Raw genomic sequence first — 12,377 nt, 5'->3', positions numbered from 1 at the left:
TGATATTGTTCTTTATATTACTTTTGGTGGCGTGGTCGGGAAGATTCTCCCCACATTGGCGGCGTGGAGACCCTCTCTCTTTCAATTCATAGAGAATATATGTTTTACGATTCTGTTCTCAGTTGGCACATGCGTCTACTCCTCTATGCAAGTATTATATAAAGTGTGGAACAAAAAAATAACATAAAGTTGTTTTTTCGTATGTATTCTTAGAATAAATTCTGGGTATAATACGCATTATGAAATCCAATTTTTCTCTAGTTTTTTTCTTGGTGCCAAATGCATTCTAACCTTAGAATCCATTCCAAAAATGCGTAACAAACACTATATGGGTTATAGGTTATGGGTTATGAAAAAAAAAAATCTCCTTTTTTTTTTTTTAAAGCAAAAAATTTTGTGGTATAATAATGGATGGAGCTCATTGTTCTATAATAATTAGAATAGCATCTTTGATATGGAACATGGACCCTTATGATCTTGTTGGTGATAAAAAAAAAAAATAGGGTCATTCTATGATCTTTTTGGTTGTTTGGGCTAAAAGCCATATATGGTCCATCATTGAATTTGCTTGACATTCTGATAAGGGGCCTTCCTTCATTGGATGGTTGAGGGTTAAAGCTCATTTTATTTAGTGGTCAGCCGTTGGTGGAAAGATGCAATTCAGCACACATATTGGTAGACACAAGGACGGGAATAATAATTAATAAGGTTTGGAATACCTTTTATTTGTGTATGATGTGGTTTTAAGAGGTAATAGTTGGTTAAATTCCAACACATATCTAAAGTGTTATTATATCTATTTTATAACAAATGTAAAGGGTGTTTTAGAAAAATAAAAAAATAAAAACTATGTAAAGGGTATATAAAGATGGACTACGATTTTCTTCACCCAAAAAGAATCTCTTCCACTCCACTGGTGATGTGACCTATGATGGAATGGTCATAATGAAGGAATTCCTCCTTCTTGACTATTGGGCTCCTCTCCTTGGAGGACATCGCCCAATAAGTGCCCAATGAGGCATCTAAAGGTTGGGCTGTGCTGCACACATCTCGATGTATGTCCAATCAATCGTTAGGTCATGTGCTACACAGCCCAGCCTTTGGATGTCTCATTGGGCACTCATTGGGCGATGACCTTCAAGGAGAAGAGCCGAATCTCCTTCATGGTGGGTGAAAGGAAACTTAGTCCTATAAATTTCTTTTATGATACATGAAGATGATCCAATTTATCATCACCCATGGTAAATAAATAATCTTCTCAGCAAACTTTGTGAGATATTTACTGAAAAGGGGAGGGTTCCCTCCAACGCTCGTGTGCAATTTCTGGCATTTGAGGGGGAGGGGATATTATGGGAACCTTGAAAATAGGGGGGTAATTAGGACATTTTAAGGGGGAGGGTGAACGGTGATCTACGTGGGGAGGGGGGGCCTGCGTGCATTTTCACCAAAAAACTGACATCATGAGGATGTTTTCCCCTTATTGAAAATATGTATTACAAGCATAGCAAATAAGTTATTTTGACATCCTTTAGAGGCAATATGATGTTCTCTGCACTGGGGCGCAGGTTGCGTCCAGACACATGGGGCGGTGTGGGGTGACCATTTCACCCATTCCCTGATTCCGCCATGTGTCTGGGCACACTCTGCCCTTTATAGTAATATTTGTTAAATATATATAGATGTGTTAATCTAAGATCGGCTTCTAGACGAAGTATACATTGTGCCAAAATGTGACATATCTTTTAGGCCTAAGGATTTACCCTTTTTTTTTTTTGGGTGAGAAAAAAATTTCAAGCCGCCAGTTGGGGATGTTTTCCTACACCCTCTCGCATTCTAGCTATGTAGATTGTGGATCCATACTGATACTTTCTCTCCTCCTTAACCATATGGTCTTTGTTGGAAACTGTTTCCCACATGATGAATAATGTAGGGTATTGGGAAACCTTCTCCCTTGATCTTTTTAAAGAAATGTTGCAAGGAACTCAAGCTCAAATTGGTAACTTTTGAATTTGAGCCCTTTGCTGTTCATATCCCTCCGCCCTCCTGAGTTGAGATGACAGGGAGGCAATCTAAAATGAGAAGTCCAATTATATATTGTTTTCTTTTAATGAACTAAAAAAAAATTTATGGGAGAAAGAACGCTACCTAGTTGCGTGTTGCACATGACCCCTATGCCCAGACACAGGGCCGTCGAAATGATCGCCGCACCCCATGGAAAGGCGAAAATTCCTGAGAGTGTGACAGTCATTTTGCATAGCCCTATGTCTAGGTGCAGGGGTCGTGCACTGCACACAACCAGGTAGCGTTCTCTTTTCCCAACTTTATTTTGAAAACTTGGAGAAGAGAAGCCACCAAACCAAGGAAAAGCAGCAACAGACACCCTCTATGGTGTCTTTGCTGATAGCGATTTTGATGCCAACGACGACTCTTTGAGGAAGTGACTAAAGAATTTTTCCAAGAAGTTTGATTTCACTAGGGATGTCAATTGGTCGGTGTCAGTTGGGCTTAATCGATCCCACTAATTTAAGCCCCACACCATTACTGTACTATTTAGTTAATCAAACCTCATAGGCTAGGCATGGAGACATTTATTCGGTTGGTCAGTTATCGATCCATATTCGGGGTCAAGTTGAATGGGCTAAAATCGACATTTAAATAGGCTAATTGGACAAACGGGTTGTAAACAAACCATAAATGAGTGGATCAAGCAATAACGGGCTAATCCGGATGCGAAAAAAGGGCTATAAACGGTTGAACTAGGTCAATTACCGATGTTGGTCAATTCTGCTCAAGCACCCATCAGGCTACATACCCGATTAATAATTGGTTTAGACCCAACACCAAACCGCATACTAACCGATGGATCCGGTTTCAAGTTTTTTATTGATCAGTTTTAATTAAGTCTAATTGGTGCGAGCCAACTTTTGACAATCCAAGATTTCACCAACCCTTGAAATTTGTAGTAGAGAAGGAGATATGTTTTGAGGTGTTAATTAGAGCAAAAAGCTGCTTTGCAGCCTTTGAACTAAAAGTCCCCCCTTCTTTTGAACTCGTAAAATTCGGATCTAGATACTCTACTGCCTAGTTGTCCGGTAGGACCGTGCTGTTCAGACACGGTGTTGCATGCAATGTCGACCCTACCCTTGCCCGAACACCTTGCCCGAGTGGGGGTAAGGCGATCCTTATGCGCAACATCGTGTCTGAGCAGCACGGTCCTGCCGAGTAGTTAGGCAGTAAAGGATCCAAATCTGTAAAATTCAATATCTTTTTAACAAAAATAAATAAAAATTCAGTATGTTCGGATGATCCAAACCATGTATATTGGTGACATAAAAATCGCAAGAGAAAAGAACAAAAATTAAACATATTTAGAGCCCAACCGCGTTCGAACCGGTGACCTCTTGATCTGCAGTCAAATGCTCTACCACTGAGCTATGGACCCTAGCATTGTTAAAGAAATATATAGAAAACTAAAATAATTTTATTATTTCTTTCTACGAGACATGTCACGTCGTAATCAACGTATAACCCTTATAACCGTTTCGCATAATGCCTAAATTTAAAATCGGATCTTTGCATTTGGATTTGTGGTCGTATATCTATGGGGAAAAGATTCTTTGAGCTACTGCGGTAGGGTACGGTAGCATTTCTGTGCCTTTCTCTTTCATCATCACATGAATGACATAACTGCCATTCTTTGATAAATACTATTTTGCCGCAACCTATTGGCTATGCTTGGATGCTCCCCTATCCTGCTTGCTAGGAGAACCCTCTCCTGTCTATGTGTGTGTGTGTGTGTGTGGAGGGGGGGGGGGGGGTGAGGGAGTGCGGCCTACGCCAGCGGATCGAGCTCCTGTCCCTCATATGACGATGTCCAGTGCACATCGTCCGGTTGGAGAGGCCTCGATCCACACGCCACTGCACCGGGATGCGTGTGGCGGTGTGGATCGGAGCTCTCCAGTCGAACGATGTGCGCTGGATACCGTCCGATGCACAAGTGCACTAGAGAGGAGCCGGATCCTACGCCAGCACTCCCATGAGTCTTATCTCTCTCTCTTCCCCATGTGAATTGGAAATTTGATACCATCATTAGCCTTGGGCCGGGCTTGGATATAGCAATTGGAAATTTGAATAGGACTTTCAAACCCACATGGAGCTTAGTTCTTGTAACCGCTGCCTCAACTCCAGCCCAAGCTTGAGCCCATACAAACCAGCCCAACATGATTGTTGCCCTCTCTAATCGAGATGACTCAATTCAGTCTTAAACCCCCTCCCCCCACCCTTTTTGTGCACACTATTCTCCCCTTACGTATTGATATCATATTGATCGGTATTAACGATGACTAAGACCGATACGATATTGATATGTATTGGTTGATACGATTAAAAAGTGATTTTTTATTAGAATTAGCCTGATACAGCCTATCCATGTCGGTATTAATATCAACAACGACCAATACCAGTACCGATACCGTGAATTAAATCCTTATAGGTAAAGAGGAGATAAGTCCAATTCCATGATGTGGCAATAACAAGCAGGAAAGATTGCAAAAATAAAGCTTCCATTAATTATTACTTTTGGCATAGAAATAATTAAAGGAGGACGAATAAAAAAGACAATAAAGCTTCCGTTAAAAAAAATTAAAAAAAAAAATCTTGAACACAAGAAAGATTGCAAAAATAATAAGAATCAAATTTTCCTTCACCCATGAAGTAGAGAAATCTCTTAACAAGCCCTTCGGCCTTAATTGAGATGCAAAACAGTTACCAACACTCGTACAAATTGATATCAACACGAAGACGGAAATAAACCTCTCCTTCAAAGGCATCTGTCATCACCGTCGCAATTCCACGTGTCATAAAAAAGTCACCAGTACCACCAATAACTGAAATGTCTCTAGTTTTGTTCATAAGGGGATCAGCTCCAGCAAAATTAATAGTACCCTTATGGTCAGTACTATTTAGAACAAAAGAAAAGCCCAACCAAGCCGTGAAGATTTCTTTCTTATCATAAAGATAGAAACCTTGGGCACGCCCTACTGGCTTGGAGTGAAGATTATTGTCTAGAGTGATTGGGTCATCAAATATGACCAAGTCACCAAAATGGTTCTGTCCGGCCAAAATGGTCTTGTTAGCCCACGCCGGTGCTCCCACGATCGCCGCCGTTGCATTCTTAGAGTTCTTGCCATTGTAAATGATGTCATGGAAGTAGAGGACCAAGCTCTTGCAAGGGTGGTGATGCTTGGTTTTCTTGCCAGGCATGGCAGAGGAAGGGGAGTGGAAGAGAAAGGCAAGGAAGAGGAGTGCAGTGAGTCTTTGGCCACCCATTGCAGAGAGAGAGAGAGAGAGAGAGAGATGGTTTGGCCTTTCTGACAGTATCAATATATAAGGATCTATAGTGCCACTACCCAGGTTGTTGAAACTTAACTTATAAGACATATTTATTTAACACAGTGTGGCTCTTGCTTTGGTCTACTTCTTTTTTGCCTTTTCTAATTTAAATATTTGGTTGGATGGGAAGCTAAAGTTTGCTTCCTTTACAATGCTAACTTTAATCATTTTGGTCGCTTGTGATCACTTCAACAGTTGCACTAAGGGATTTAAAAATGAATAATTGGGTGGTCACTTCTGTCCCATGTGAGGAATTGGAAGAATTGGAGGGGGCAACAAATTGGAGGGGATAATGATTCATTTAAAAATTGAGTTGGATTGGGGAAAATTATCTCCTCCAATTCACCCAGTGCATGTAATAAGGGGGTGGACCCGACCCGGACAGACATTATTACAGGTACTAGGGGAATTGGGCCGGGTAAGGAACTGAAAGGGACAAAGATCCGTTAGATTGGTCGATTCGATTGACTCAGATTGGACTGATTCTTATATGGAAACTAGGGTTATACACATGATTTTGGACCGATTCTGTCCCAGTTCCATGTTTTTAAAGCCTAGCTCCAGTACTCCTTTTCATGTCTAGCTCCCCTCTTTTATGCCCGAGTGAGAAATAAAGTGAGAGGATTTTTTTAAGGGAGAAAGAACGCTAACCAATTGCGCGCCTAGCATGGCTCCCACGCAAACAAAAACCGCCCTGCCGCCTGGAAATGACAGTCTTGCTCCAAAAGATTTCTGTCTTTTCATGGGGGCAAGGCAATCATTTCCAAACAATAGGGCGGTTTATGTATCTAAACATGGGAGCCACCCCAGGCGCACAATCGGTTAACGGTGTCTCACCCTTTTTTTTTAATTTACATCATATACATCTCACAGTCAAAGGCATGAAGTATTGGACCATGCTATATAACTTTACAACCCATATATTTAGTAGATAATTTCTATGGGCTCTGGTTGTAAATTGTAAGAGAAATAAATGAAAGAGAAGAAAAATTAAATAATAAAAGCTGAAATTTTTGTATCATTACCTAATGGTACTATGTAATTGTTAGGTACTTGATTGATACGTCAAAAGCTCCAAAGCTGATGGAATATGGTTGATCAAGAACCATGATCAATCCCAAACTGAAGTACATACAAAAAATTTGCTAAGAAGGCATTATTTCCAAGCGTCCGCACTCTCTGATTGAGTACTTTGATCTCCAACTCATAATGATATGTTATAACAAGTCCATTCAAATCCACTTCTGCTACATCGATATCCAACTCCCTCCGTCTTATCATCTCATGATTTAGAGTTGGAAGATCGAGGACCCCTTAACCTCCTTTGTCTGTAAGATAGTTTAAGAGGTTTTTTTCCTTTCCCTCCACTATTAGAAGACATGGTTGTTGGTGAGACAAGAGAGGTACTGCTAGAAAGTTTGGTGATGGTGCTAACCAACTCTCCATAGATGAATCGAAACAATGCACAAAAGCTATTGCTTTCAAGCTTAGGTGCTTTGCTTAGAGAAGGCCATTAGGCCTAGTTTCTTTTAATATCATTTTTTCTTTCGGTTAGTTGTTTCAAGTGATTAATTGACTTCTTGTCTGTGCTTTCCCTTGAATGGTTGATTCTTATTTTATGATTCCGGTTCAACCAGTGTCACAATGTCTAGGCGAGCCTTAGCTTCATTGTTCTTCTTCTTGAAAGAGCGTTCCTTTGGGCAATCCCCTTCAATCAATTTGATTCAACAAGGTGAATTCGAGTTCCCAACAGACATACCAAGAGGGTGAGGTACTCTCATAGCATCCGCCTCTACTATTACTTAAAAAAAAAAAAAAAGATTTCTTCTTCTTCAACAAATTTCTGTTTTGCTTTTTTTTTAACCCCCTATTATGAAGATACGATCAAACCTGGAATCTCAGATTTTTTTCATACAAAACCTCAAATCTTACTCGTAGTTCAGATTGGAATTTAAATTCGATTCGATTTTCCAGTCCAATTCTAAATTGACACCCTTAAGCTTATGTGTAATATAGATTTGTCTAGTGTTTTAAGTTTAAGGAAGCTTTGATATGAAACAGTAAATAGTTGAGAAGACATTGTATGCAAATATACCAATAGTGAAAAGAAATAGCGCAAAAGTAATTTTATCATCATCACACAGACCACAGGTCTCAAAAATTGCCTACAAAATGCTTTAACAAGAATCAAATTAACCCAAATTGAACACCTAACTCCCACCAACATCGCCACCAAATAGATTGGACCACAAACAAACCATGCCTTACAACTCTCAAACATAAATTAATTTCTGTTCTTTGCACCACCAAATAGATTGGACCACTAACAAATCACCTCCCAACCCTAACCCATCTTTTGTTCGGCTTTATCCTTATGGATCTGTTGCTTTAAGTCACTCTTTGCTTGTGGATTGGTAGGTTAAAATTACTAATTTTTTAGTTTTATCATTTGTTATTTTTTATTTTTAAATATCATGGTCCAAACAAACTTGAACTTCGTGCCCAACTCCCTACTGTAGGACACGTTCCAGGAAGGATTACCCCCATTCTGTCACGCACTAGGAATATTTGAAAGTCCCCCAGCATGCAAGGACCCAACAACCGTCCCTGCAACCATTTCAGCAACTGCCCTACCTTTATATAGCTAAGGGAGGCCTAAGGTATGATTCATTCACTCTTGAATAAAACTTACTACCCTCTCCATACTCTCTCTTCATCTTTTACTGTTGCACGGGTCTAATTTTGGCAGCGGAGAATCCTCTCTCAGGATCCGTTCCGGGTCTCTTTCTCATGCTCTTCACCTATTGCAAGTCTCCACGTCACCAACTCAGATTTCAACGACAACAGTTATCATATGATCTGATGTTGACTAGGTGTGCATGTGTGTAGGGACGTATGCGTGTGCCTAAGGGGTTGGGCTAAAGGTCCGAACACCCTTGTTAGCCGGGGAAAAAAAAGGGTAAGATGTCAAAATTGGTACATGAAGGCATCCCAGCAAGTCTAAGAGTTTTTCAATTGTAGGATTATTCCCAACGTAAATACTTCTTAATTGACCTTCTAATACACTATAATACTTCCAAAATTCGATCACGTTTGACTGACTTCCATTGAATTTTGCCGAATCTTAACACAAATTAAATTGAATCAATGGAGACCGTTCCCATACCCAACCATCCAAGGATTTGGATCTTTTGCTGCCGCTGCCCATGCGGCTAGCTCGTGCAGCCTTTCATAGGCAGACGTGCCCTATCCACGGATCCATGTGGGATCCATGCCCTGCTTGTGTGAGGCTGCACATTGGCCGCACATGCAGCGACAGCAAAGATTCAAGTCGCAATTGGTGTGATGGGATGAAGAAAGTCTTCAAGATTCAACATTTTTTTTGGGGGGGGGGGGGGGGTGGGAGTTTTTGCCTCGTCTTTCCTAATGTGTAATTCTTTTAATAATGCAAATATAATGAAATAAACATGGTAAGGTAATAGGTTTTTTTTTTTTTTTTTTTTTTTTTTTTGAGACTATCTTAATCAAAGGCCAGGGCCAACTACAGCTAAGAGAAGGAGGGAAGACTAAGACAAGCCAACAGATCTACTACTACTGAGGTGGGGGGAAGAAGAGAAATAGTGCCTTCATATGGCACAAATATGATCAGGAGGGTCAAATGCTCGAACCCATGACCTCCTAGAGGCAAACACTTCATCCGGCAACGGAGCTATCGACTGTTCACTAAGGGAACAGATTAGCAGACCCCTATTGTTACTTTCAAATCCAATTATTTATTCTTCCATCACTTGTCACATCTTCCTTATATCCATTAATAGTACGCACTTAACCAATAAATTTTTTTCAATTCTTTATGTTTCCACTTGGCAAACTTAGATGGATGCCATGTGTAATCTACAGTGCACCTATATCTGTGTTTTAGGTTTGCCACGTACCAATGCCGCCCCCTATTTCATTGAGAAACTTGTATCTCCAACCTTATATTTTTAATGGCTAAGGGATCCTAATGTATATGAAATATAAAATATATTAAAATGTTAGGCCAACCCGGGCTTACACATTCAAGCCCATACCTGGCCCTAATATTTTTGGGCTTTCATTGGGCTCAAGCCAACATGGGCCTAAGTTAAAATATGTTAACTTAGGCCCAACCCTAGATTGAGTGGGCCTACCGGTTCTGGATGGGCTAGGCTGAGCATGGTCATCCCTAACTCCACCACACTACTTCGATCTATTTCGTGAGAAACGTTAATACAAACATCTGTTCTTCATTTTGTGGTCTCCAACAAGCTCCTTACGTTTTACAACCCAAAAACAAAAAACAAGAAAACATATGCTTCCATGGCGTAAATAGCAAGTATGCCACGCCAAAGTTTATTCTAATTAGAAACTAGAGTGAGTGAACTAATCCATATTCAGACATTGCCCTTAATGGAAGAACTATATCCACTCTGATCATCATAATACTTATTCCAGAGCATCACACCTCCATACTTGGAGGAAGTCTTGATCACTGGAAGTATCTGAGAATTCATCACGTTTGCAGGAACAAATCCACTTCCTGCTGCCCTTGAAGCCGCCGGTAGCCCCATCAATATCTGGTTCGCCGGCACTGACGACGTCCATTTCCTCCAAGAACTCAGAAGATTGTTTACATTCCCTGAACTGTACTGGCAAGAAGGATTATTATAGAACTGAACCCAAACATAATCGAAAAGCCCAGTGTTAAGGGCAGTACCCAGATGACTATCAGGGTAGGGGCATTGCGGAGCCGCCGTCAAGTATACCTTCTTCCCCTGTTTACTGTACCCAGATAGATAACTCGCGAGAACGTCATAGTACTGAGTCGACCCGGTCTCAATGTCGAAATCTATGCCGTCCAAAACAGCGTTACCGAGTGGCCTCGACGATGAACTACCGCCAAGGAAGTTGTTCCAGAGGTAGTCGGCGACATTCTTGGCATCTGCAGAAGAGGAGAGTGAGTAACTACCAGAGCCACCACCGATTGAGAGCATAACTTTGATTCCTCTGTTTTGGCAGTTTCTTATGCCGTTGCTGACGGCGATGCAGCCACCGGAGGATGGGTTGCAGTGACCGGCGAGGTTCATCTGAGGAGTCTGGCCTTTGCCGAAGATGTAGAGGAAAGCTATGTTGACGAAAGCGTACTTTCCTGTTGCGCAAGTGTTTGTTAAGGTGTCTTCGTTTCCGTTCTGGCCCCAATAAGTGGCGATTCCACCAGCGAGAGAGCTACCCACAAGGGAGAGCACCATGAGCGTGAGGAAGAGAAGCAGGGCCGGTGTGAGACCTCGGCTTGCCATGACCACTAAACAGATTTTAACTTCTTCAAGAGAGAAACTTGAAATTGGATTGAAGAAACAATTTGAGAAAGGATCCCTTCTTATAGGAAGAGGAAGAAGGCCCAGACCCAGACCCCACGCCGCATGTTCTGGTCATTTTGAATGAGAAAATTGAGGGGACAGTCATTAGTGGCATGGCTGCGCCGAGACTTGGAGTCATTAGTGGCATGGCTGCGCCTAGACTTTGGAGTTTACTTCACTTTGACCCTTATCTATTACGGCATGGATTTTGTGACGGTCTTGACACTGAAGTCTATGAAATTTTGCTGCTATACTTAGAAGGGTATTTTAAAAAATTGACAACTTAGGAGGGTATTTATGAACACAGAGGGAAAGTAATTTATTCCATTTCCTTGGTTAGTAGTCTTATAGTGTAACAGCAAAATTTTGTTCTATCAACAAAATGTTACGGAAAATTACATGATTAGCTCTTTTTGGGTTTTCATTAATAAAACTGTCTACCTTATGTTTGAGTTAACAAAAATAGACAAAAACAAGTTAAGGTTTACAAAACTGGACAAAATAGTGTCTCTCCTTTCCACACTTACTTTTTTAGACATTTTTACCCCTATCATTGCCTTCTCGCCCAGGCATCCTCCGTTCCCTGCAACCCTACCCTTGTCCCAGTCACCGCCAATCTCCGCTACCTCAAGTAATAGAGGAAAAAAAAAAAGAGATTTTTTCAGAGGGGAACTGCCGAGGAAGGAAGGACTCACTGTTTTTGTCTAGTTTTGTAAAACTAAACTTATTTTTGTCTATTTTTGTTAACTCAGACATAGGGTAGACAGTTTTGTAAATGAAAACCCAAAAGTAGCTAATCATGTAATTTTCCCAAAATATTACAGCACAATTTTGTCCCTTAATTCCGTGTCTCGTGTCTCAACATTGATTTCAAAACTCGGAATTCGGATCTGGATTGGTACTGAATTAAAAATCGATAAGAATTGGTTCAAATATTCCATATTCCCCTAATTTTAGTTTTTGGAAACGAATTGGATCAAATAAGCCAATTCTAATCCATTTGAAATAGAATTGGTCGAAGTCAATTGTGATTTTTCCTGATCTAACGAGTGAATAATGTACAAAAAACCCTAGATGCTAGGAATATGCTAATTTTGAGGCCAATTCCAATTCAAATGAACTGATCTGATCTCGAAACCCTGATCTTAACTCTATGCCACGACATCATTGCATAGAGTTAAATGTTCAGAGCATGGAACTAAAACTTCAATATCAAGTCCGTCGACACAATCCCTACATTAGCTTTGATCCAAATAGATCAAAGGCAAACACAACCCATCGTTATGCCAAGTCATATTACTAACACAAATGGATCATCTACATGTACGTGTAGGTGAACATACATATGGGTGGCAACCACTTATCTTTTTTTTTTTCATAAATACCCCTCAATGGGTGTTTCCTCAATTTTCTCATTAGTCATCCCAAGATCGTAAATTCAAAATGACCAAAACAATGGGTGTATGGGCCGTCTGAGGAGGGTTCCTTTTTCACGATTGGATCCCATTTTTATAAAAACGGGCCTATTATTGAGACAAGATGAGTGGTCTATAACCTAGTGAACATCCAACGTAGAGGCAAAGTACGCTCCATCTCAATCATCTCGCA

The 12,377-nt window shown here is 40.6% G+C and overlaps 2 protein-coding genes and 1 non-coding gene across 3 annotated transcripts; all 3 read right to left on the bottom strand.

The window, feature by feature from the left end:
- Window positions 1-3,370: 3,370 nt before the first annotated feature.
- On the bottom strand, window positions 3,371-3,442 carry TRNAC-GCA. The gene has a single exon. It is a non-coding gene; the product is annotated as a tRNA-Cys (tRNA).
- A 1,235-nt stretch (window positions 3,443-4,677) lies between these two features.
- LOC122664964 (dirigent protein-like) lies at window positions 4,678-5,358 on the bottom strand. The gene has a single exon (XM_043861013.1). The coding sequence runs from the start codon at window positions 5,326-5,328 to the stop codon at window positions 4,765-4,767; it is 564 nt and encodes a 187-aa protein (XP_043716948.1). The 5' UTR covers window positions 5,329-5,358; the 3' UTR covers window positions 4,678-4,764.
- A 4,445-nt stretch (window positions 5,359-9,803) lies between these two features.
- LOC122663684 (acidic endochitinase-like) lies at window positions 9,804-10,744 on the bottom strand. Its single transcript, XM_043859304.1, has one exon. The coding sequence runs from the start codon at window positions 10,707-10,709 to the stop codon at window positions 9,807-9,809; it is 903 nt and encodes a 300-aa protein (XP_043715239.1). The 5' UTR covers window positions 10,710-10,744; the 3' UTR covers window positions 9,804-9,806.
- Between the last annotated feature and the right edge of the window lie 1,633 nt (window positions 10,745-12,377).

This window comes from Telopea speciosissima, chromosome 6 (assembly GCF_018873765.1).
Source record: "Telopea speciosissima isolate NSW1024214 ecotype Mountain lineage chromosome 6, Tspe_v1, whole genome shotgun sequence".
Lineage (NCBI taxonomy): Eukaryota > Viridiplantae > Streptophyta > Magnoliopsida > Proteales > Proteaceae > Telopea > Telopea speciosissima.
Note: the sequence above shows the minus strand (reverse complement) of the source record. Positions and strands in the feature narration are given on the sequence as shown.

Coding starts and splice junctions, on each gene's coding strand:
- LOC122664964 (XM_043861013.1), bottom strand. CDS start 5,328: ATGGGTGGCCAAAGACTCACTGCACTCCTCTTCCTTGCCTTTCTCTTC.
- LOC122663684 (XM_043859304.1), bottom strand. CDS start 10,709: ATGGCAAGCCGAGGTCTCACACCGGCCCTGCTTCTCTTCCTCACGCTC.